The sequence below is a fragment of the Toxorhynchites rutilus genome, chromosome 3 (assembly GCF_029784135.1).
Source record: "Toxorhynchites rutilus septentrionalis strain SRP chromosome 3, ASM2978413v1, whole genome shotgun sequence".
Taxonomy (NCBI): Eukaryota; Metazoa; Arthropoda; class Insecta; order Diptera; family Culicidae; genus Toxorhynchites; species Toxorhynchites rutilus.
The window spans coordinates 168,855,282-168,881,730 of NC_073746.1; the positions used below are offsets into that span (position 1 = coordinate 168,855,282).

Below are 26,449 nucleotides of genomic sequence, written 5' to 3' on the forward strand. Positions count from 1 at the left end.
GCGGTTAGAGAGTATCAATTTAATTGATAGAAACAATCTAGTTTAATAAAATTATTTAGGATAAAATTAAAGATAACACATTAAAAATAATTAACTTTTAAGTTTTTCACTTCCAAAATGTTATTGAAATCCACTAGTTGTTCCATTACTATATCATGTACAAAATTTCTCATCTTTCAAATTAAAACATCAGGATCGTCTTCCGTAGCGTACTTTTTCATGTTTTCATGCCAGTTGGAGGCAACAGAGTCCGAAACAAAAAAAAAGTTCTATAACTCTGTCATTGTTGAAATTCGAACATATGCGTAGAAGGATTTTTCCCATCAAATATGATCGTCTATCACCTCCTGAGCGAATCTGGTTTTTTTTATTTATTTTTCAAGTGAGAAAGATGTTTTCTGACTTTAAGGGGATGAATCAAAAATCTAATTCCTCTTTTATATTCGAAAAACGAAAAATACAGCTTGAGCTTGAGCTTGAGCTTGGGTAGACTGTACAATTCGTAGTTGCTCTCCGTGATTGACCTGAACCAATTAAATTACACAAAGGACACACAGAATGACGCTTGGGACTAGCAAATCATTCTCGTTGTGCAATTTTCGGTGATTCGAGCTATGAATGGTCAATAACGACGCCGGCCACGTCCTTACAGTCACCAGGGGAAGGTAAGGAATGTTAGAATGATATTCGCCGCCCGAAGGCCAGAAGGGTCGCCTTTATAGCGTGGTTCCCTAGTGTTTATCATGGAAGGGATAGTTGTTAGTGGGAATGGTTAATAAAAATCAGGATTCACTGCGGTAGGTGATGTGATTCTAAAAAACGTGAACTCTCAACTATTCGGCGAAATGAGATTTGTAGAAAATATACATTCTTATCGGACCGGTCATACCGGAATATCGAAATTCATCGTGCGTAGGACATAAATATTTTCTTGGCCTGAGAAGGTCTTAAAAAACTCTTTTTAAAAAAAGTACACCTGAACATTACATAAACTCAATCAAGAAGGAATTTAACCCCTTCGCGTACGACGCTCCGAAGGGTCACACATCGAGTAATTTCACTACAATACTGAGCGTCTTAGCACTTTGATATACAAGCGCACTACGAGAGAGTTTTGACGTTGTACGTTGTACATTGTAAGTAAAGGGTTATATCTGAGCATTTAATATCCAAATCATAAAATAGTAAAATTGAAAAGGAAAGCAAACTACCGGTTGCTAATCGTTTAACGACAAATTATCAGCATCTAACACACTGCGACAAGGAGCGCTTTGGAGTATGTGTCACGCACACTATCTAGAAATGATTCGCGCTGGCTTGTATTACGAATGGTGTCGCCCTAATATTCATGCATATAATAATGAACGTACGGAATGTAAGAGGCTGTATTAGTTTGATTTGATCTCCGGCATAGCTCTGTTGATTTCACCACGTGGCTCTCCTCCTCGGTGATAATACCACTGAAGTATATTAAATACATTCGCGTTCAAGCAAGTGTTGCGTTTGCTTTGTGTAGCGCAATAATCATACACTCATACATATTTCAGAGAAAAATAAAAAAAAAGAACAAAAAATAAATAAAAACACATACACACGAATGAATTACGTTACGATTCGGGTTGCGGTAAATAATTTTTCTTCTCGACAACGACAAACAATCAGAAATGCACCGATGCACACAATTTTCTATCTGAATCGGGGTAAAGCAAACACAAACAGAACACAAAAAAACCGGAGAGAAACTTTATCTGACACTTGATATGACTTGATTTGCACTTGCTCTCGAACAGTGGGTAACAGAGGAAAACAAAGCGTATTCACTAACACATGCGCATACGCTGACTGTATTAATATAAAGCTCCGAAGCAGAAATAATAATATTCTGATGAAGCTCTCCTGGATTTCACTTTATTTGATAGTTATTTTCCGAATAATATCGCAATCCACTACTCTTCACATCATAAAATTCCAACGATATGATGACTCCGATTAGCAGACAAAACAATACATATTACATAAACGGAGCGTTCAAAGACACGTCTTAACGCGACGAATGCACGAGCCTCACTCCCATATTCGAAAAACGAAAAATACATGCAAAAAACCAATAATTTTTTTTTGACTCGATTTTATACAGTGAAAAGAAATCAGAAACTGTATACAATCGAGTCCGCCCTGTACTAGGAAATTGAAAAGGATCAATTAGTAAACTAATCAATGAAAAGTTCTGCGATTCCGTAAATGTTTGAAGGTATTAATAACTTAAAATCCATTCTGGGCGGGTCGAATTTTGCTGGGTCAGTTAGTGAACAAAAAAATAAATGAAATAGATAAGCACTCAGATGTTTTACGGTCCTCATTATATCTTTAACCCGAAGGTCATTCGTTCCTATTGTAAAAAAATAGTTGTAAATCTTTCCATAATGAAATGGCATTAAAAACAACACGACTTTAATTTTGCACATGGCAGGAATCACACGTGATCTGTCAAAAACAGTACGAGTAAGAAAAACTTCCAAAAATGTGCCAAACATATCAACGCACGTCACTAAATGAACGAAATAAACAAAGAGCAATAGACGTTATCAGTGACGCGTTTACTATGGTTTTTGTATTTAAATTTTCATGAAAAGCTAGAGCAAACTCATTCATGCCTACAATAGCTTCTTCTTCTTCTTCTTATTTGGTTTAAAGAGGCTTTAAGCTTTTCAGTTCAATTACAATAGCATATTACAATTTTTGTTACATACTGTTCAGTCTCATGACTGAAGAAAAGAGAAACCGCAAGAGAAAACATGTCTGTACATGTTCATAAGGAACAAACGCCCTTTTTCTTTGATTCCCCTTCCAGCAGCGCACGTGCATTACATAGCGCAATAACGGCAACAACACAAGAAAGAAAAATGCTGTCTATCGCTATTGCAGCATTACCGCTGAATAAAACTATGCGTTTCAACCAGTGAGACGCTCTCACATCTATATTTTTTTGACGGCTCAAGAAGTGTTTTACCTCGAACAGTTTTTTTTACAAGTGTTTCTCTTTTAGTCTAGAATAAGTTAGTATAATTTTAGATTAAGCTAGGGCAATGTAAATAAAGTGTATTATAAAAGACAACATTCCGTGTATTGAATTTCACAGTGTTTAAGAGTTTCTATCTAGCAGCTGATTCAACGAGAGTGGTCGTCAGCGTAGATCAGCGAGTGGAAAGTTGCGCAGCACGCAGCTTTTCAGCCAGCTACTTCCCGGCGATTGTGATTGTCGCATGCGTGAGGCATCACCAGCTGTCCAATTAAACCGAGGAAAGGTCACGAGCATCTTTGCCTCCTCCCCAATCATATACAGTCCACCATCGAACCACACATAAGAAATTGGTCCTTCGAACCGGATCGAAGCAGACTCCGAGAAGAAGAGCAGTTACCAGTATGAAATCTAACACGGAATTTAAACAGTGAATCGTTAATAGACTAAAGTGAGTGAGAGTATTTGAACAATTTGTGAAGTGAACGAACAATCAAACAACGAGCAAAATGCCCACGAAGAGAACACCAGTGAAAAACGACCGTGCTACTGCAGAAGTTGCTAGCAGCATCGAAGCTTTGTCTGCGCTCCGCGGTGCAGCGCAAGGAAAAATAACAAGGATCATGCATCTCCTTCAACAAGCAGAAGTGGAGCAAAAGGAAATTTCCAGTCAACAAGTCAAAGTGTGGATGAAACGAGTTGAAGCAGCGAATAACGACTTTGACGGTTATCATCAGCAAATAGTGAGTGGAAGTCCAGCGTCGGAGCAAGAAGAAATTGATAATCGTTATGTGCAGTTTGAGGAAATATACAACGATGTGACAGTGAAATTAGAAATGTTGCAAGAGCGACAAACACAACCAGCTGCTTCACAACCCATTATGAATCCGCCGCCATTAGTGATTCAGCAATCGCTCCCACGTATCATACCAACATTCGACGGCAGATATGAGCACTGGGAGAAGTTTAAAATAATGTTCCGAGATGTAGTGGATCGAAGCAATGAACCTCCTCGCATCAAGCTGTATCATCTAGAGAAGGCTCTAGTGGGAGAAGCTGCCAAATTGATTGACGCCAGGACGCTAAACGAAGGAAACTACGACAGAGCCTGGCAACTGCTAGAGGAGAGATACGAGAACAAGCGGCGATTGATCGATTTGCATATTCGCGGGTTGTTAAGCATACAAAAAATAGTGAAAGAAAATTATAGTGAGCTGCAAAAATTAGTTGAAACTTTCAGCAACCATGTGGAGAATTTAAAGTTCCTTGGACAGGAATTTACTGGTGTTTCAGAGCAAATTGCTGTTTATCTGTTAGCACAATCCATTGATGACGAGACGAAGAAACTTTGGGAGGCGACCATACGGCGAGGTGAACTACCAAATTTTGACTTAACAGTACAATTTTTAAAAGATCGAGTTTCAATTTTGGAAAGATGTCAGCCAACCGAAGAAATTAAATTCAAGCAGCAGCGCATTTATTCGAACCCGTCCTCGGAAGAACCTTCGATTCAGCGTTTCAACTCAGCGAATTCTCCTGCAGTGCAACAAAGTCAATGTGATTTCTGCAGTAACATCCATCCATCTTACAAGTGTCCGGAATTCAACAGTTCTACATTGAGTCAACGTCTGCTGAAGGTTAAGGAAAGGAATTGCTGTTTTAACTGCCTACGTCGAGGCCATCGAGTAATAGAGTGTCCATCTAAAAGAACGTGCATCAAATGTCAACGGAAACATCACACCTTGCTTCATAGCGACGGAACTGTACCGAAGAGCAATGTTGATAAGAGACAACTTTCCCAAACCAGTGTCGCAGTGGAACCGACAACAACCTTTGAAGAGAATGCTGCATGCCAGTCCACAGTAACATCAGCCCTGTCCAATACACGGTCAAACCCAGTCAGCCAAGTGGTGTTATACACTGCTTTAGTCAAAGTTTTAGATCGAGATCACCAAATACATCAATGCCGTGCCCTGTTGGATTGTGGCTCACAGGTGAGTTTCATTTCGCAATCACTCCAAAATAGTTTAAATCTTATCATAGAAGAAGTGAATGTTCCCATAGCTGGAATCGGTAATGTTAGGTCGCTTGTGAAGCAGAAGTGTTCTGTTCAAATTCGATCACATTGCACTAATTTTGAGTTCAATTTGGATTGTCTTATCACGCCAAAGGTTACCGGCAACATCCCGGCTATTCATTTCACGACTGAGAATTGGAACATACCCACAGGAATTCAATTAGCAGATCCCTACTTTAATCAATCAAATAAGATAGACCTACTTATCGGAATGGATTGGTTCCATGATTTGATGAAACCAGGCTTTCTTAGACTAGCGGACAACCTTCCCAGTCTTCAAGACTCACAACTAGGATGGCTATTAGGTGGTCGATTTAATAATTACAATCACAACATAATAACACTACACGCTCTTACTGTGAGCTCAGATTCTCTTGGAGAAAATTTACAAAAAGTCCAGGAGATAGGAGTGTCAGAAAATACTTACTCTACCGTTGAAGAAGAAAATTGCAAGCTACATTTTACAAAAGCATATCACCAAGATGAGAAGAGTCGTTCCATTTTTCAATCACCTCTGAAGAACATGAAAGGGAAGAAAAAGCATCCATTACAAGCAAATGTCATCGAAGGTAATTTTTACATAAACGACCCCCTATTTGATTCCAATGATACGGAAGAAGCGAATATATTTCAAACACAACCAAATGGACTCAATTCCAGCGGAATGAACTTGCAAAAATGGTTACCTTATGACGAGCGCTTCTTACTTACAATCCATCAAGATAAAGATTTCATAGTCAATGTTAGGAACTGTACGATAGCGAAAAACGAAATATGGTAATAATCCACCATATTTCGTTATTGCGAACAGTAGAGTATAACGTAGAAAGCATTGATGTACCTCCAGATATTGAGGTATTAATTCCCGAACTCAATCATAAATCACCATTTCATTACTCATTGATAAACGAAGAATTTCCGCTTTTCAAAAATGTTGAATCGTATGATCATCTAAAGAAAACTATATCATATTTGTTGCATTCAAGTAACACCAAACAGAATCGGGAAACCAATCGCTATCCTATCGTTTCTAAACATTACCAAGCAACATCATATATCATTAGTGCAATGCAGTATCATGAATTCTTGAAGGAAATTAAGTGTATATTATCTGGTGTGCCTAATCGGAGACAGGATAATTTGTATGGACCTGAGTTTACTAAGTTTAGTGCTTGTGGTAGAAGTCAAATGTACGACACTTTCAAGCGACCCATTCACAAATTAGCACCTTTAGCTATTTTGGATAATGATCGAAATGATTCCACTTTATTAGAAAAAGCAGCTTTTACCTATCCGCCGGGGGAGTATGTTCAGTCTCATGACTGAAGAAAAGAGAAACCGCAAAAGAAAACATGTCTGTACATGTTCATAAGGAACAAACGCCCTTTTTCTTTGATTCCCCTTCCAGCAGCGCACGTGCATTACATAGCGCAATAACGGCAACAACACAAGAAAGAAAAATGCTGTCCATCGCTATTGCAGCATTACCGCTGAATAAAACTATGCGTTTCAGCCAGTGAGACGCTCTCACATCTATATTTTTTTGACGGCTCAAGAAGTGTTTTACCTCGAACAGTTTTTTTTACAAGTGTTTCTCTTTTAGTCTAGAATAAGTTAGTATAATTTTAGATTAAGCTAGGGCAATGTAAATAAAGTGTATTATAAAAGACAACATTCCGTGTATTGAATTTCACAGTGTTTAAGAGTTTCTATCTAGCAGCTGATTCAACGAGAGTGGTCGTCAGCGTAGATCAGCGAGTGGAAAGTTGCGCAGCACGCAGCTTTTCAGCCAGCTACTTCCCGGCGATTGTGATTGTCGCATGCGTGAGGCATCACCAGCTGTCCAATTAAACCGAGGAAAGGTCACGAGCATCTTTGCCTCCTCCCCAATCATATACCGTCCACCATCGAACCACACACATACCTTACGACAAATATTCTGCGTCCTGCCGCCAGAATGTTAGAAAGTGTGCAAGTCCTCAAGCATCGTTCCCATAGAGTACCACAGCCTGACCATGGTGCTCTTTTATCGTTGTCTCCAATACTCTCTTCTGACAACATTCTCGTTGGTGGCAAAGTAGCTAAAATATTTAAAAATTGAAATTTAGCTTGATTCTAGCCCTTTTTTTAGCCAATAACCATTAGTCTTCTTCTTCTTCTTCTTCTTCTTCAATGGCACTAACGTTCCTAGAGGAACTTCGCCGTCTCAACGTAGTATTACTTGCGTCATTTTTATTAGTACTTAGTTGAGATTTCTATGCCAAATAACACGCCTTGAATGCATTCTGAGTGGCAAGCTCTAGAATACGCGTGATCACAGTGCATGTCGGAGGAAATTTCTTTGACGAAAAATTCCCCCGACCAGAACGGGAATCGAACCCGAACACCCGGCATGTTAGTTATGACGCTAATCACTCGGCCACGGTAGCACAAATAACCATTAGTACCACGCCTCATAGTAGTTCCTCGAACGGTTCTAACAGAGATCGGCCTTAAACGTTTCGTAGCTGTCCTCTGGTTCAATTCCTGGGTATGCACACCTAGCGATAACTCGGAATACTCCACCTTTGAAAAATACGCCACATTCAAAATTCCTCGCGACAGATGAAATTCTTTTTGTTCTATAACAAACAAATAACACAAACACTACTGGAAATCGCTTACGTTACAACAGAAATTACTTTAGAGTCTTCACTATATTTGTTTTCCCACCATCAAACAGTTATTGAAGCCTTAGCAAGTAAACAGAAATAAAATTAGTAAAATATTTTTTTTAAAAAAAGTCTATCAAATGTACTCAATAAATTTCTGTTGATGTTACTCTCAAATGCTTACATTACAGTGTTTACTTTTTCTTTAAACGCTCTCTGTCAATTGTACGTCTCATCGCGGGGTCAACTATAATCGGTTACACACTATGTAATAGACCACACACCACCTCATCATACTTTTGCTGGCTCTACGAGGTTCGCGCGCATTTGTGGTTTCATTATTTTTTCTCTTTCACACTCTACGTTACGTTCACAATGAAAATGAAGGATGTGTTAGCTTAACAATCGCACAGAAAACAAAATAATAATCGTTACATTTCTAATCAATCTTTGTTCTTCATCAACTTGTTATACATAAACTATTATTTCCTTCGAGTCGGTAGCGCTCCAATCCCGCTACCATGAGAGTTTTGCTGTTCCACATCATCCTAATCGAGTGGGATTTTGTCGACCGAGAGAGAGGGTATATTCTTTCGAGACAGTTTTTACTTTTTTTTCTCATCTGTTTCACGTTGTATCATTGTTTTGCTGCACAGTAAATGGCGGACGACGTTGCAGTCTTTCGAGTGTTTACCACATAATTCTCTTTGTTATAGCTCCCCTTGCGTTCTCCGTAGCGCCACAGCTTCCCGGCATCACTTACTTGATCTTGGCATAGAAATCGACCTGATCGTGGAACCAGCTATAGTACTGAGCAGCAGCCACTTGGGTACTGTTGAAGGCTTTTCCCAAGTTTTCCGGCGAAAGCTGACCACTGTAAAAAAAAAGGGAGTCGTCAATACCTATATATACAGAGTTGAAATCCATGGAAGATCTAGGAAATTAAGCAAAGAAGCGAGTATATTTTTGGGACATGACTTGCAGCAGGTGAAGATTACACTTACACAAACACCTTGGTTTTGAAGAATTCACAACTGTGCTTGTAGGTGTTGACTGTAAACGTGCTTACAGCGGTCCAAGACGAGCAGGCAAAGTCGCCGATTTTCTTCGGCAGTCCTGGTGCGTATTGTTCGATCTGGAGACGAAAGTTGATTAGAATTTGTTTTTTTTAAACTGAGAGAACAAAAACACTTACGAAATCCACCACCACTGGCTTTTTCTGCTCGACCAGCAGTTTCACATTGCCAAAGCCCTTCTTTGCCCCATTCCAGAGAATTTTGCTGAGGTCTATCGAAAACTCAACGTATGGTCCAACGGCCTGATTACGACAAGGAAAATAATAGTACTGTGACGAAAAAGGTGTTCTCAATCGATCTTACTTTACTCGTCTTTTGGTAATAGACGGGCACGTTCTCTTCGGCCCACTTGTAGCCGCGGGCGCTATATTTGAGCGAGCAGGTCCATGTGTCCTGTACCGCTGGAAGCAGGCCCGCCTGTTTCAGCAGCTGGCCGGTCTGGGAATTCTCGAATTTGCCTCCCGCCCGGTACGTATCGAAACCAATCAGTCCACCGGTTAATCCAAACAGCAGGAATGTTCCCATCAGCAAACTGCAGCATACCGAGGTACTCTTTGATTTGGACGCTTTGTTGGACTTGGCGGATTTGTTCTTCTTCGAGGCGACCTTCTCTTGTACTTGCTGGAATGAGGTAGCAGAAAAGCGAATGTTTAGTGGCAATTTATTTAGATTTATGTTATTATTTATGTCATAAAAAACGGGTAAAATCTTTCATCCGATGCCCCAAAACTCGCCGTTATTTCAATCACCCAAAATATTTTTTTAATAATATTTTTTCATATGGAACCTTTCATTAGAAAAAATAGCTTTAAAATTTGTCCGATTAAAATGAATTTTTCTTTTTATTTTTTATCTAGAAAGAACAGACCAAATTTCTGAAATTATGAATCATAGCGGTGCCATGTCGTTTTTCTAATATTATTTGATACTATATCCTATTATGGATTTAGATCTGCTTCACCTAATAATTCCTCAAATATACTCCGAACCATGGATACAGTTATCCAACCTCGTGTTTCATCATCTCTTTCTAAATTATGATCCACCGGATCACTTTGTTCGCTGATCCCCATCAGATTCGATGTCCATCGCACTCGCACAATTTTGACATCTTTCTAGATGCTGGGTTTGTCTAGTTGTGATTTTTTTTTTCATTTTTCCTGTACAATGCAATAGGTTTATTGGGAACTCGATATTCGGAAACACTTAGCGACAACAAGTACACTTCGAGTATGGGTAATGCTTCGTACTCGTACTCGTACTCATAGAGAACCATTTTAGAGGTCGGGGTTTATTAGACCATTGCGTAATTTTTTGAATTCCATGACTGTTATTGTTGTCAGTTGATATCAGCGAGCCACGTTAGACGATTATTTCGGGCTCATCGCCGTCAATTATAACATATCTAACAAAAGGTATTCAGCTACATTCACTTCCTTCAACTAGCAACGATTTAATCCTTTGCAGTCGTCTGTATGCTCTCAGCCACCACAGCATGAAATCATACTAAATACTTTGTTCAACATTCTTTTAAACGAATTTTAATGTCTAGTGAACTTCTTCACGAATGTATACGAAGTTTCTAGGAATAACAGGTAACGGTACTCGGGATAAACAAAATATTATTACCATGAAAAGACACGAGGATCTTTTTCAAGGGAAATTAATTCCGACCGCAAAGGGTTAATCTTGAACGCATTGATCCCGAATCCAAAAAGTCAGTCGTGTTTCAGTCAATAGTATAAGTTCGAAGTGGTTTCGGAATGGGTTCCACAAGGAAAACACAGAAAATACAAGTAATTAGAGATCGAATAGATTAACGTGTATTTGCTTTCTTGTTTCAGGTTATGATAATGATATGTGAAGCAAAGAATAGGTTACAGTAGCGTCGGCTATTGTAGGGCTCATCAATGTTGCCAGAAGAAGTACTCCAACACCTCCCTTCAACTACTGCAACTTGCTAATCCTATGTTGACACAGTGTCTCTTGAACGTCGTTGTCGGAATCCCTTTTGACATCAAATCCGCATGTTGGTCATCTGATCGAAGAAACTTCAAACAAATTTGGTTGTTCTTGACCAGGTCCCGAAGGAAATGAAATTTCACATTAACATGTTTTAAACGTCCATGATCCTTCGAGTCCTCTGCTATTCGTATGGTCGAATGATTGTCTTCATAATATATCACCAATATGTCACGGTTTCTCAAGCTCAAAACCAAGATCACGCAGTAGTCTTGTAAACCATACCTTGACAAGCTGGATTGCACAGAGTTGTGAACTCTGCTTTTGTTGAGGACAATGCTACCGTCTGCTGCTTGCGAGTCATCCATCCTACCGTGCATCCGAATACTTTGAAAATGCTGCCACTTACAGATCGTCTATCATCTCCAACACTGGCACCCCAGGGTATGGCTTTGTATATCAAACCTGAATCTAGCGACGTATCGTAAGATTCTCTTTATATGAGCCCAGTGTTCATCTGTTGGACAATTTTGATACTGGCTGGAGAAATTTACAACTGCAACCAAACATACGTATATCAAACATCCGACAAGTTTGCTATAGGGCTTTAAAGTTTTGTTTAATTACTCACCCTTCTGCAGCTTCAGATGAGCCTCCATTGGGGTACATACCGGTTTGCAGATCTCCATGTCGAAACGCCTCAGAAGATCTTCCAGGTATTGTTGCTGACTAATCATTATTGATCCAGATTTCACATCATGAACAATCTTTAACCCGAAAAAGGATTTGATTTCACCCATATCCGTCATTTCAAACTCCCGATGGGGGCAACGCTTGACAGTTTCAATCGCTTTCACTGAATCACTTGCGCGCATAACGTCATCTACACACAGTACCAAAATCACCCTGTCTGCCTCAATTTTCCGAGTATACATACACTGATCACTCAAACTTTATTTTAAGACAATCTTCAACAAAACAGTAAAAACGATCATTCCAAGCACGTGATGCCTGTTTCAATCCATACAAAGACTTCTCTAAACGACACACTAAGTCTTTTCCTTTCACGAAACCCTCCGATTGAACCATGAAAATCTCTTCTGTCAAACTTCCATTTAAGAAGACCGTTTTTACATCCATTTGATGTATCACCATCTTCTCCTGACAAGCCAATGCTAGCACTGTACGCAACGTATTCATCTTTACAACCGGCGAGTATGATTCATTGTAGTCGAATCCGCATTTCTGACTAAATCCTCTCGCAACCAAACGAGCTTTGGACCACCTAAGCAAATCGCCTAATATTTCCAAACCAATACGGTCTACATAAAAAATGTCACATTGTATACTGAGCTACACTTGTTTTCTCTCAATAAATAATGTTTAATCATTACATAAAGCTTCAATCTACCAAATATATCATAAAATAAAAGAGATGATTTTTGGACATTAAAATTTGATGCGGGGTGATTTGGACCGTCTGTGGGGTGATTTGGTCCAGTGTGTGTTTCATCGAAAAAAACATACTTATGTTTATGTAAAGTTTTTTTTTTGGGATAATGTTACAATCAATAACAATGTTTTGGGATCGATACTAGGTGCCTTGGCCAGATTCCAGACCAGAAAAGTTGGATTGACACCATCTCGAATTCTGCATGAATCTTTTCAGTGATGGTCGAGCATTTTCAAACACTTTTGATGCTTGGTCAAAGAAAATCCGTTCTCGATGGCCTACGTTGCTCTTTCACGCTTCTCTTTCTTCCAACGTTGTCTGTCCATCCTCTTTTTGTAATTCAGCGGCATCAAACTTGGGCCCTCAAACTGGGGGCATTGGCATATGACGTGTTCCACTGACTGGTGGACATGACATAGCTCGCACTGGATTCGGAAGTCGCCCCTATTTTTGCCCATGTTGTAGGCGAATCCCGCATGTCCAGTCCTTAGTCTGGAGATTACTTTCTGATCACGGTGCCCCAACGGATATCTTCCCATTTGGAGGTGTCCGCCTTGATCTTACGTAAACTGAATTGTCGGGTTCCATCTCGGCCCGTTTCGTACCATTCCTGGGCCCATCTTTCCTCGAATACTTTGTTCACCCATTTTTTAGTGTCTTCTGCAAGGACTAAATTTGTGAGAAGTGTCGCTTGTCGACCCGATGCTGCAATGAAATTCGCTGTTTCGTTTCCGGGGATCCCGGAATGGCCTGGGTCTTTCCGAATCCAGCGCTGTTACCACGCTGGCCGAGTCAGATAGCACCCGTATTGGGCGGTCCGACGGGTAGGTCGCGGCGATGAATGCTGCTGCTGCCTCTGCTGAAAATACATTGCACATGTCTGGGGGGTGGTAATGGATAGTGAGGTCTGGTCCCGTCACTCCTATTCCAACTCTCCCTAGCGCTTTAGAGCCGTCCGAGTAACGAATGGTGTGGTTTGCGTATCGAGTGTTTAACAGTTCTGTAACAATATTTCGGGCAACCACAGGATTTGAACCTACTTTAAATTTATCCTTAATTGTCGTATCTATTTTCAGTCGTTTCAGATCCCAGCCCCTGGTTCCATTCCAATGTATTACTGACACCAGTGGCAGCTCTTGGCCAGCCGTTTCGTGAAGGAGGCGGTTAGCCTCGACAAGGAGGAAACCCTCCTCGTTCGGCCCATCTGTTTTGTTTGTGAAACCCATTACTCGGTAGCATGCTACTTTTTTCAAGAAGAAGCGGAATGGAAGTTTGCCGCTCTCGACAGACGCTGCGTCCGCTGGGGTGGATGGAAGAAGACCGGAGGTGATTCGGATGGCGCGATGGTATGTGGGAGCGAATTTATCCAGCAAGGTTTGAAACCCTAATATCGTAAGCTCCAGGCCGTAAGTGAGGTGCCGCAAATATTCAGCCTTGTGTCTCGGTTGGTGTTTGCGTGTCGGCCAGCAAGACATCTGAGCAGGTTTATGCGGCTGGGGCAATCATTTTTAACGTTGTCACAGTGCTGGCCGAAAGATAGTTTCCGATCGATGGTTACCCCGAGGATCCTTATCGTTTTTTTTCTGGGGATGTTAACACCATTGATTCGAATCGGGGTGTCGATGATCTTGTGATTGGAATCACATTTATGGGTATATTCGCTCTTGGAGGGGGACAGTTGGAAACCTGCTAAAGAAGCCCACTTTGCCACCCACGAGACGGCTTGAACGAGTTTTCGCCTAATAAGTTTAACGGAGGCGCCCATCACCATTAGAACAACATCATCCGCATAAACGAAGATTCGAATGCCTCTTGGTAGGTTCTCGAAGCTACCATTCATCTTCACAAGAAAGAGTGTCACGGCTAGCACGGAGCCTTGAGGAACCCCAGTTTCTTCTGTAAAAATCCTCGATTTTTGGTTTCCAATGATGACTTGAAAAGAACGGAGGCGCAGGAAGCCCTTCACGAAGTGTAACATATTTCCAGCGATCCCCCAGCGGTTCAGCTGTTGCAAGACAGTTGGCATCCAGGCTCTATTATACGCTTTGGCAATGTCCAGTGCAGCTAGTTCGGAGTGAAGGTTTTCCGTCCTTGCCTCATCCAGGGCGTGACTCAGAGTGCCTAGGTATGTGTTGGTCCCACAACCTGGACGAAACGCGTGTTGCCGAAAGTCTAGCAATCGGTTGTAGGATAGATGCTGAGTCAGTCGGCATCAGAGTAATTCCTTGGCATTTCCTCTTCCCTGAGAGGGCATTGACCCGCTGCCAAAGCTCGGCCGAGGTGTTATCGCTAGACACACCGTCGATAAACTTCTCCCAGCTGTTTGATTTTGCGTTGCGGATTATCTTTCTACACTCGTTTCGAACTTGGCGGTAGGATTCAACTGTTGTTTTTTTATGCGGGTGCCCAATGGGAAGTCGCTTGTTTGCCCGTAGAGCCTTCCTTCTCGCTTTTACTGCAGCTTCCACTTCAGGGGACCACCATGGGACTGCTCTCCTGCCGGGGACAGAGCTGCTCCTCGGTATTGATGTGGATGCTTCTTCGAATAACCCTTTTGAGAATTGCCCCATAGTTACTGGTCCGGGGTTTCTACCATGGTACAGAAATTCGTCAACGTTGGATTGATAGGCTGCCCAATCTGCTTGATCGTACCGCCACCGTGGTCGCCTAGTGAGCGCCAAAGGTTTATCGTCGGTTCGGATGATGATGGGGTAGTGGTTGCTCCCCATTGGTTCGGTATGCATTCGCCACAGTAGGCGGGGTAGTAGATTAGGACTTGTGAAGCTCAAATCTATCGTTGTTTCAGTACTACCACGCACGAAAGTTGGAGATCCGTCGTTCAACGCTACCAGGTCCGCTTCTTTCATGACCTCTGCGATGTCGATCCCGCGCCGATTGTGACTGTTGCTACCCCATGTTTGATGGTGCCCGTTGAAGTCCCCTAAAACGAGGGTTGAGCCGGTTATGTTCCGCAGGATGTGGATCAGTTTGTTTCGTAGATTTGGGATTTTCTGATTCGACAAGTATATCGAGATGATTGTCACGGGAAACGGGTAGTTTTCATAGATTCTTCCCTCGCTGTCCTGCGAGGAATACGGGAATGAAACCCGCTTGTCCGTCTCGCTTTCACATGTATTTCCCTCGTTGTCCTGCGAGGAATACGGGGGTGGAACCCGCTTGTCTGTCTCGCTTCTAATGGTTCGCCATACTGGGTTAGGCAATCGATCGCTCTGGTTTATTGAACGAGTTGCGGACCCCGACAGATCTTCACCGACGGTAGTAATCCAAAAGGACCCCGCTGTCGGCAAAGATGAGAGAGCCGCGGGAAAAGTAGGGGATACTCGTGAAGGTCCAGCAACTGGTATTATGTAATTTTAGATCTTTGCCATCCATTGGTCGTATTCATTGGCGTCAACTGTTGCGTTTGGCGGGATGGTATTCCGCCCCGCGATTCTCGCAGATCGTCGAAGAGATCTTATTTTACAGAAATCAGGGAAGCACGCCGGGCGTCGGAGGGTGTTCTCCAATTCCGGTTGACCTGGGGGGGCTTCGACTGCCCAGGGCTACGTCTGTCTGTTTTTGTCCCACGCTGTCCTGCAAGGGATACGGGGTTAAGACCCGCTTGTCCGTCTCGCTTGTTTTTGGTGGATGTCGGGGGTTTTCTGCCAGTTCCGGTTCTCCAAAGACATCCGCACTGGCAGGGCCGCGGCTATCCAATGTGGTATTATCGGTGACGGAATGGTTGTTTATTTCGTCGTTTAGGTTGTTTACATTGTCCTCTCTGTCTTGTCGAGGATTTTTGTTCACTTTATTATGTTTAGATACCATTGAGGTTTGCTCAGTGATGGTCAAGTGTGTTCTGATGTACAGCAATCCAACCGGCCAGCAATCGTTCAAATTTGGTGTTGATTTGAGCGAAGCGGGCGTCGTTGCTTTCAGTGAATATGGTAGCAGCCGTTTTGGTACGGTTGAACGAGTCGTATATTCTTCTGACAGCCGGGTAGTTGATGCCGTGGTCTACAATGAGGTGCTGGATTTCAACTTCTTTAGTGTATACGGGACATTTCTTGCTACTTACTGCGTGTGAATCACTTGTGCAGTATTTGCAGTATGGATTAGCTATACATGGTGTCTCTGGAGCAGTTATGTGGTTACCGCAACATATGCCACATACGGCAGCGCTTCCGCGAGTGGCCGTATTCATAGCAATTGTAGCACAGCATTGGTGTTGGGTAGTATGGCCGGGTTCGCACTCTGATCCAACCAAAATTAATGCTTTGTGGTACCACGGTCCCATTAATAGTGAGAATCAGAGTGGGCGTGGGGACTATATTGCTACCTTCTTTTCTGGTGATTATTCGTACATCTTTAATTTTTTGGTCTTTCAGCTTTTTTAATATTTCTTCTGTCTCATATTGAGTGGATTCCGGGCAGTAGACGACACATCTACACTGGTTCAGAGTTGGGTGATAATCGATTTTCATTTCCGTTTCGTCTTGCAGTTTGGTCATTGTTTTTAAGGCGTCGATTTGTTCTTAGTTCCTAATTTTAATTGTATAGGAGGTTCCTTTATTTTCGGGCGTCAGGAATTTTTGTGCCCAAGAATGCTTCCACTGACTTGCGTATTTCGAATGGCTTTTTGGGTAGTGCTTCCGATACACCTTCCAATCGTAGTATTTTCAACTCACCGTAATCACCGTTTGGGTCGCCCCACAAGGGAAAGCTTCGTCTCGTATAAGTACCATCTTTTTTATTTGCTGGGCCGAGGTCCCCGAGATCCCCAGGATCCTCATAGGGGTTGAGGGAGGGGTGGGGGGTAAACCCCCCGTTGCCATGACGGGAGGTTATCCCTGATTTATTATCGCTGACACAATATTCACTTTATTCTTTCCAATTTCTATATTCGAAATTCACTAAACTACACTGGCAGCACTGTTAAGATTATATGTTCGGAGTGTAAATATAAACAACAGTTATGACTGCTGTTCACTGTTTTTCTCTCGTCTGCCGACAATTTATTCTGGAGATAACACTATCCTTCACGAAAGAATTCAACTGAATTGTCTACTGGGAGACGAGATTTCGTTTCGGTTACACCTTCGAGGTAAATTGCAAATGAGATTACACGGAAACACTTCACTTGAGCCGAAGTAAATCGCGTCGATTGAGAACACGTATGGTTGCAACAAATGCATTCAAAACAAGTCGACACAACAATATAGTTCAAGTGGCTAGTCTTGATGATACTTTCTATTTCCTACACTATATACTTCAATCCAACCGACTTCTTACATTTCTCTGGAAATTCAGAAAATTTGAGTGTTTCTATAGTTATGAAACGTAGTGTAGTTCATTTAAAGCTAGGAACTAATCCGGAATTTTGTTCCGGTACCATGTCTGCTGGAGCTACACTCATACGCACAGAATCTGTCAATATCCTCAAAAGCTTCCCAAACTGTCCATTTTTGATGAAATTCAATCACGGGAAAATCATTGCTTGAAAGCTTCAAAACCCATCCTTTAGTATTGAGAACAAGAAGAATATTCCAACGATCAGATGGAAACAATTAAGAAGAAAGTCAGAGAAGCCTGCTGGGACGGGATCAACTGTTTTGTGTGTTATGTTTGGAATTACTCGTTACCATCAACGAGGGTTATTACTTTCCGTTTAGATCATCATCATTTCCATTTCTGAAACCATTTTACAGGGAATAAAGAAAAGCAACTTCGGTCATAGTCACAAATCACAGGGATTTCAACATCGTGAAGGGCTTTCAAACTGACCCAAGGACCGCATCCATCGCATGCAAATTAGTGATCAAAAAGAGAATTTGAAGTAGATGAGAACAACTTAAGAAGATTTTTTAGAAATTCAATCGGGAAATGCCACGAAGAAAACCTTTTTCCGGAGAAATTATTTTTAGAGTGTTGTTTAACTTTCAAATCCATGATACCATTTCTTTACACAATCTTTGAAAATAACATCGCATCATCTTTATTAATCTTTAATCTGAACATGGGGAGTATAAAAAATATATTATAATGAAACATTTACCTTCTTATCTTTGTTGGCATTTTGTGCCTTCTTGTTCTGGTTTTTCTTCTCCGCTGCCTTTGGTGCCATTACTGCTATCTTACAGTTTAGTTTTTTCACTTAACTATACTAGATACTAATATTACAAGGTTGGTTTTCACCCCACAGCACTTTTCGAAATACCCTCCAAAAAAACTGTGTATACGCGCGGCGCACTTCTGTTAGTGTGGTTTATTCTACCGAATAAAATTATTGTGTTGCACTGCAATCTGTGGAAGAACATTCATGTTTTTATGAAGTAATCACCAAAGAATATTCGTCCAACACGTTTGCTTCATTCCGTTTTGTGTTGATTTAATCGATGAGCTAATAGTCCAGCTAAAACCAGTGACACTAGCTCGAGAGCGGGAAAAAATGATCCACTACGAAGAAACGTATCGACAGTCTATTCCGGCAGGTTGAATGATTTGCGACGAGCTAATGCCACTGTGGCTGCTGGTTCTGGCGATGGCATGACGAAATACATGTGCAAAGTATGCATTGGTTGGAACGAATACAAATCGATGAATACGTACGTACAAACATACGAGCCCAATTTTGATTTCCGAACACGCTGGATATCAACCAGGCTTCCGAGAGAATTGATGAACGATTAGAATACTGCATCATTGTGTAACGTGTGGGGATTAGAACTTTATAGTTTTAACCGGTTTGCATTCCGTATTCCAAAGTGGTAGGCTCATTGTGTACGTTCAACAAATGCACTACATGAATTCATAAACTTGCTAGTAGTCGGTTAATTTTGCGGAAAGGAGAAAGTATGAGGCGTGAAGGATACGCTAAATTGTGATCGCTCTACGCATCACGAAGTTGACCCCGGACTGTCTAGAGACATAATCAGGTCTTTGTTTGCCTTTAATATCGCTTCATTTGCAAGAAGTTTAAATATACAAGCGGTAGTATTGATCAGAAATCATGATTAATGAGCTCTACAAATTAGGCAATATGATTTGTTTAGAACACGTTGAACTTAATAATTCGCGTTGAATCAATATTGCTTGCTTATAAACCATAAGACCCAACAAACCCAAGACCAATTCTAATTAAATCGGTACTCTTAACGAGGAGCACTTCCAGACAAAACAATTAGACCTGGAAATTTGATTTGGAAACTTACTTTTTAGATAAACCTCTTTCTAGCAGTAAGCCATAAAACCGACTTCTACTATAGCGATCGAAGCAATAACTTATACACATAGGAGAGGTGGAGGTAAAACGAACATGTTAAGAAGAACTTCAATTATATCTATGGAAACTCATGATTCCCAAAACTTTGATACAGTTTCTTGCAATTTAATATACAGTTTTTCTACCTAATTGACCAAATATTATACAAAAAAAAGTGTTTTTAAATGTTTTTTACTGAAATTAAAACATACCGAAAAGTACAACATTTTTTTCGATGCGGGTAATATAGACATGGGGGAATATGGACAGGTTTGTAAGATAGAAACGTAGAAGTTTACCGATTGCGAAAGGAATAATTTCATTCAAATGAACTCATCACGAATGTCAGTTAAATGATGAAAAAATCAAATTAATCCATCTAGAAGTGTTATCGTGCTTTTCAACTGTATAAACGGACAGACCCTCAACTATTGTGCTTTTGATTCCAGTTAGTTTCTAAACAGTCCATATTTAGCGATTTGATTTCCATTTATAGACGCAGGGCATTCCTTTGGAATAGACTTTTCACAGTCCATTTTTTTTGTCTTTATTTAACAGACTTTCAGCCGTAGGGTGGTTCGTCTCTGTATTTCACAGTCCATCTAACTCTCACTGGCAACTGTCCGTTTTACCCCACCAGCACAACTATTTCATTATTTAAATTTTCCACTCAAAAATGAATTTACTTTTCCATACATATTTAATATCGCTTCTCTGTTACCTCACAAACCGAAATATAATCATCAGCGAATTGAATTTTGATATTAAACCACTTAAAATGCTAAATATCGAAGCAGCTAAAATTACATCCACACGCGGAATCATGCATGATTTTCGATTTTTGTTTCCCTTTTCCACTTTTGATCAGTGTGCATTGCCATAGGCTGGCTTAAATATTATAGAATAACATGTGGAAGGTGTTCTCATTAACAGAAATCTGAAATTCAAAATGTAACTATACAAATCAACCACCTGTCTATATTACCCCTACTGTCCGTATTACCCGCGGTTCCCTTATTTCTAATTTCCCAGGGAAAACAGTGAATACACACAATGTGCAACGATAAAACTTAACGAAAATCAGGGGGCATAGGGGGTTCAGGTTACATAAGGATACTAATAAGTCGGTCTGACACCTTGCAGGTTATCGCTGTAATATCGTGCATTGCATATTGTCAGAGATTCATTTTCCCCTACCTCATTTAAATTGTTGATACCGAAACGACACATACAAATGTACATAAGCTTTGTGTTTTTTTCTCTCTTTTATATGATTCACATCATATTCACCTCCGTGTATGTCGCAGAAATGGGTGCGATATACTATGCTCTAGGGATCATTGAAATACTGCCCATCGACCATTATTTTATTTTTTCAGACAGTCTCAGCTCAATAGAGGCAATCCGCTCAATGAAAGTTGATAAACGCTCATCTTATTTCCTAACAAGAATAAGACATCTATTGAGTGTTTTGGTCGAAAAATTATTCAAGATTACCTTAGCATGGGTTCCCTCTCATTGCTCGATTCCGGGAAATGAGAAAGCGGACTCGCTAGCTAAGGTGGGCGCTTCAGAAGGCACACTTTTTGAAAGGCAAATTGCCTATAATGAATATTTTCACATTCCTCGTCAGGACACACTCGTTAGTTGGCAGCGCATGTGGAGTGAAGATGAGTTCGGTCGTTGGTTACACACGATTATCCCTAAGGTTTCGACGAGTGCTTGGTTTAAGGGATTGAATGTAGGTCGTGATTTCATTCGCGTGATATCTCGGCTCATGTCCAATCACTACAACCTAAACGCGCACCTCTATCGCATTGGGCTCGCAGCAAACAAGGTTGTGCAGTCCACTGATGATTCAACAAGAGCCAAAGGTTGTACCGCTCATGACAACTCTACACGAGCTGATGATTGCGCCGGCTAGTGACCATTCTATCCTGGATTCCTCGAGTCGAGAAGACGCACCACGCTAGATATGAGGTACAGACTAGGGGGGCGTTGCTGATTAATGGTCAGCTGCATCCCAATAGGAAGTATCCCGTGTCGGGCACACGTACAGAGCATTGGAGACAGCAACATCCCAATTACGAAAACACTTGTAATACTAACCTCGAGCCAACCGCGAGTAATCGGTTACATATTACTAACATAGATAATAAGAAAAACTGTTAAAATATTGAACTCCGGCCCCGTCAGGCTAACGCCATATGAGCCTTGATAAAAATATATATTTTGAAAAAAAAAAATCATATTCACCTGTACACAGAACCTGCGACGATTAAACGAGTATACCTACTATATACCTTTGTAGTGATATGACATCACATAATTTCCTTTTATAGACATATACATACATAGCGGAAGAACGAAGAACGACATTGCGCCTGGCGCGTTTTTGATTTATTATTCGCCGCCAGAACAGATTCTAGTTGTAAAACTTTTATGTACGCGAGAGTACGCAAGAACGTGAACTATGAGTATACTATTTGCATTAATACATTCAGTTGAAGATGTTGGAGATTTGAGATTTATCAATAAGAACAATCATCGAATCGAGTTTTATGATCCGATGGATCTGAATCTTACAACAAAAGGCAAAGGTTTACGAAATATCGTGATATTCGGTGTTTGTCTGTTTAAAAAAATAGACCAATTGTTGGAACAAAAAAAAACACATCACGGAGAGAAAAATCCTAACCCCCCGACCACCGATCATTGAATGAAAGTTTTGTGTTTTGTGTTACGTTCCAAAGATAGCAACATACTCGTCCAGATACGTTGGACGAGTTGATAACACAACCGCTCTTCTCGAACTCGCGAACGAGAGCCAGTACTTGTAAACATAAACATTGCTAGCTTTGTAGTTGTAGAAGTGTTTGCTGTATTGTAGTAGCTCGTACGCCATAACATGCGTAGTAGCTTTCGATGTACTGTGTGACTAGCTCCACACGCCACGCCACAATTTTCGTTCCTCAAATTCAATTCACCCCTGGTTCCATCAGCTCAACATATCACTCATCTGAAGAGACACGTCATTGTTTTTTTCTTTCCAATGCGTTGGTGATTCTAGTTCACGAGGGCAACACAAACATTATACTCTGCGAAATCGATAGGGACGGCATGAATTTAATTTTGTTTTATAAAACCGCACAATGGTGTGGTGTGGGTCAATGAGAAGTGGCTCAAATCGGTGGTGTGGATTCATCCAGCTTTGATTCAAATGGAATTTTTGCAGAAAAACAATGAATGCACACACAGAGTTTATGTTCTGAATTAGAAAAAAATGACACAATAAAACATTTAGACACTGCTGATATCAAATTACAACAGTTAAACAATTATTGTTTACCTATTCCAAGGGTCATTTCAATCAGACATCTGGATCTCGAGTTATGATTTTTTGAGTCATGAAAAAGAACAATTCTGATTCATCTGACATTAAAATTTTAGGTATCTGCCACCATATGTACAATGATTGAAAAAAAATCCAGAGGCAGAGGTCTGTTGATTTGACGTGGAAATCATCAAATTCGACTCAGTGCCTATCATACACAGCTGTAGCTGTTATCATAGCTATCAAAAGCAGTCCGGCTTGGAATTCATTCAACTTGTGATCCGTTTAGTTTCAGCTTTTAATTTGTTTAAATAGATCGGACCCTATTATGTAAATCGAATCGACCACCACTATCATATCAGGCAAAATTTCGTATTTTATAAATCGAAATAATTTTACCGATTCGAGTTCTTGTTATGATTGATCAACGAAAACCCCTCATAGTATGTACTTGTGCTTGAACCCGTTAGCGTAAAACGTGCACACTCTGAGTATATTAAAAAATAAACTTGGTCCATTCTGACTGAACGGATCAGTGAATAATGCTGGTCTTCAGTTTAAATGATCGCAAAATTTACTATTTCAGAGTGCGATTTAGACTGTAGCGATGACAATGAATTCGAATTTGACGATTCTACAGACGAATACTAAATGGGACATTTATGCTGTAATAGATGGCTATTATGCAGGTTACAAGCGGTGTGAGTAATTTGAAGAGCTCAAACGAGCAGTATCCTCTGCGTAGAACGAGATACACATTACAACATGGCGCAGCTTGGTCGTAACCACCCCGATTGGGTTATTTGAACTGATTGAGAACTAAAGATGACCTACGAATTAGAAACTTATCGTAATTCATGTTAAATTGACGTTAATTTTGTAAAAAAATGAGAGTTTTTCCGTCTGGTTCTATAGTTATGAAACACTGGAATTCTAATTTTTTTTAATGTTTCACGTCTGAACACAACTATAAAGTTGAAATGGCCAGTCTTATAAATGAAGATAATTATTGTATTTTACACTATATAGTTCAATTCAACCGACTTCTTACAAATCTCTGAAACTTCAGAGAAAAATTAGTGGTTCTATAGTTGTTAAACGCAGTGTATGATAGAATCAACATGTAGGATCTGTCAAAGAGTTTCATAAGTTTTGCCACGGTGGCCAAGTTTCACACTTAACAATCATCTTCTTCTTTTCGGAAAGTTTAAATCTTTCGATTCAATCGTCTTCGAACGATTTCACAAGCAGATTCGGCATAACTGGGCCCCCCAGACGTTTAAGGTGAAGTTGGAAGAAAGCTACAAATGGCTGCCACATTGGCGCTCATTACTTTCATCTCCCTCCCTCACCCCTCGCCCGAATTTCACTAATTTTGCGATACAGTGTGTAGAAAATTATCGTTTTCGCACCCTTCCCATCAGGTAATATCAACCAAACTCTAATCGATTACTCACAAGATATTAAATTTTCATCTGCCGTCGCAATGTATAATGAAAAACGTCGGAAAACTCGAGCTAGTGCTCTGAAAGTAAAATTTTTATTTTTCAATTTTCCGCAATGGTTTTGTTTGTATTGGTGAAAGCATTTTTTCAACACTGATGCCAGACAACATCATCGAAACAGCGATAAAAACCACTCAATAAAATGTACTTCTTGAGTCATAGCGTTTCATGTCATGAAAAACAATAAAATAAAATTGTGTTGATATGATTATAATTATTATTTTTACGTTTAATGGGTCTATAATGTAAGTTTTAGCAACTTTAACATTGGTCAAGAAAATTGTATTGCAGAGCTCGGAACACTGCCGCGGCTGTCTATGCTTTCAAAAATAGTAAACGGAAAAGTATTACATTGAACCAAAATGCCTCGACCAACGAAGGAAAATATTAAGAAATTATCAACAGCGAGTTACTGTGCGGAAGAACTTGTTGATACCAAAAGAGCCCCAATTCGCATGTGTTATAAATTTGCTCAGGTTACGCTCACGTATAATCACAATTTTACTTCATATGCAAAAACAACTTCTATGTATATATATTAAATTTGCAATTGTTCATCGGAATACATCGTTCATACATTTAACTTCAGTATTGAATTGTTATTTTGTTCAAATGTATTCTAAGACTCGTGTCAGTGAAGCGCCACACAGTCTGATAAGTGAATTGATCTATTTCCGTACGAAGATCAAAACAAACGAAACATATTGCTCTCCTCTCACAAAAACTATTACCCCATTTTAACACGTGATTTTACCTATACTACTACAATGACTTACTTCCAAATTCACCTCAATATAGAGATTTCAAGTGATCACGCAATTTGAAAGTAATTGAAATTGACTCGAAAAATTGAGTCTACATTATGGGCATAGTACAAAAATCATTTGAATAAATCTTTATCTTTATATTGAATAAAAATAAAGATTTATTCAAATGATTTTTGTACTATGCCCACAATGTAGACTCAATTTTTCGAGTCAATTTTTTTTCAAGATTCTCTTTCCAAACAAAGGTTTTAGTTTCCTTTCGAATTTTAGTTGCGGAAATAAAACACCCACACATTCGAAGTGTAGCTTCATGATAACTTCAGTAGTAAAACGACTGCGCTCCATGGTTTCTGTTTACTGTCAAAGTCTTCTTCCGTTCGGGACTTGTGGTGAACGGAGAGATTTACAGCACAAAGTACCTATACCTCCTTCTCCTTCAACCAAAAAGGATGTGGAGTTTTGGCGGGACTTGACCTCTGCCCATCGCGCAGAAATCGCTAGAGGGATGAACCGCTTGGATTTACATTATCCACAGTTAGTGGTTTCATCATATACCCCAAGATTTTAGTTTAGTCTCATCAATGCCTTAGAATAATGAAGAAAGATGTGTGATAACTACTAAATGCTACTTGCTTAATTATTTTATAAGTTTATCTGTATTATTATTATGTCTAAGGGTGGGTTTAGACTATTGATATATTCATGTGAAGAAATATGATGAGATTTATAGAAATCGCATCAACCGTTTACACTAGCGTGAACTTCTATAATGAATATATTCATATCTTAGGTGAATTTATTCACCTGAAGTAGAACTGCATCCAACTTTAGTGATTTCTCACCAGTGAGAAATTCACAAGCGTTTACATATGCTGAATTTATTTAAGTTATATATACCTCGAATAAGTGTATCATATTTATTCTCACCAGTTTACACCTATTTTCACGTGAATAAATCCATCTATAGCTATAAATCTCCCTAATGTAAACCCGCCATAACGCGTTGAGCCTCGATATGTTTTGACGTAGGACTACATCTTTCATTTCTGTATCGCAATAGGCAAAAATCGAAGATGAACCGCCATGAACCGTGTAAGAAAAGCAGTTGTCAAAAATTAACTGAACATTCAAAATAGCCGTACTTGTCAGCATAAGTGAGAGATATGAGTACCAACATAATGCCATAAAGAATCTAGAATCGAATACATGTAACTCACGTAAATTCGAAGGTCGTGATACTTTTTGAACAGACTACGTATGTTTGTTAATTATTGACCCTAAATATTATTTCAATAGCTTCAAAATTGCTTTGAAAACAGGCAAATCTGTATATAAACTGGTACC

The 26,449-nt window shown here is 40.1% G+C and overlaps 2 protein-coding genes across 2 annotated transcripts in view; one reads left to right on the top strand and one right to left on the bottom strand.

Annotated features, from left to right (window-relative positions):
• The first annotated feature begins 3,528 nt into the window (after positions 1-3,528).
• LOC129773652 (uncharacterized) lies at positions 3,529-5,071 on the top strand. Its single transcript, XM_055777293.1, has 2 exons — positions 3,529-5,013; positions 5,063-5,071. The coding sequence occupies exons 1-2, from the start codon at positions 3,529-3,531 to the stop codon at positions 5,069-5,071; spliced, it is 1,494 nt and encodes a 497-aa protein (XP_055633268.1).
• Positions 5,072-7,743: 2,672 nt separating this feature from the next.
• Positions 7,744-26,449, bottom strand: part of LOC129779325 (transmembrane protein 214-A) — a 50,423-nt gene continuing 31,717 nt past the window's right edge. The window contains exons 5-8 of the mRNA XM_055786741.1: positions 9,127-9,444; positions 8,943-9,065; positions 8,752-8,882; positions 7,744-8,621 (exon numbers count right to left, since the gene is read on the bottom strand). Coding sequence (XP_055642716.1) covers positions 8,507-8,621; positions 8,752-8,882; positions 8,943-9,065; positions 9,127-9,444 — 687 coding nt within the window. The 3' untranslated portion in view covers positions 7,744-8,506. The remainder of the gene's footprint in view (positions 8,622-8,751; positions 8,883-8,942; positions 9,066-9,126; positions 9,445-26,449) is intronic.

Bases quoted from the DNA above. Each gene is read 5' to 3' on its own strand.
- LOC129773652 (XM_055777293.1), top strand. From the start codon at position 3,529: ATGCCCACGAAGAGAACACCAGTGAAAAACGACCGTGCTACTGCAGAA.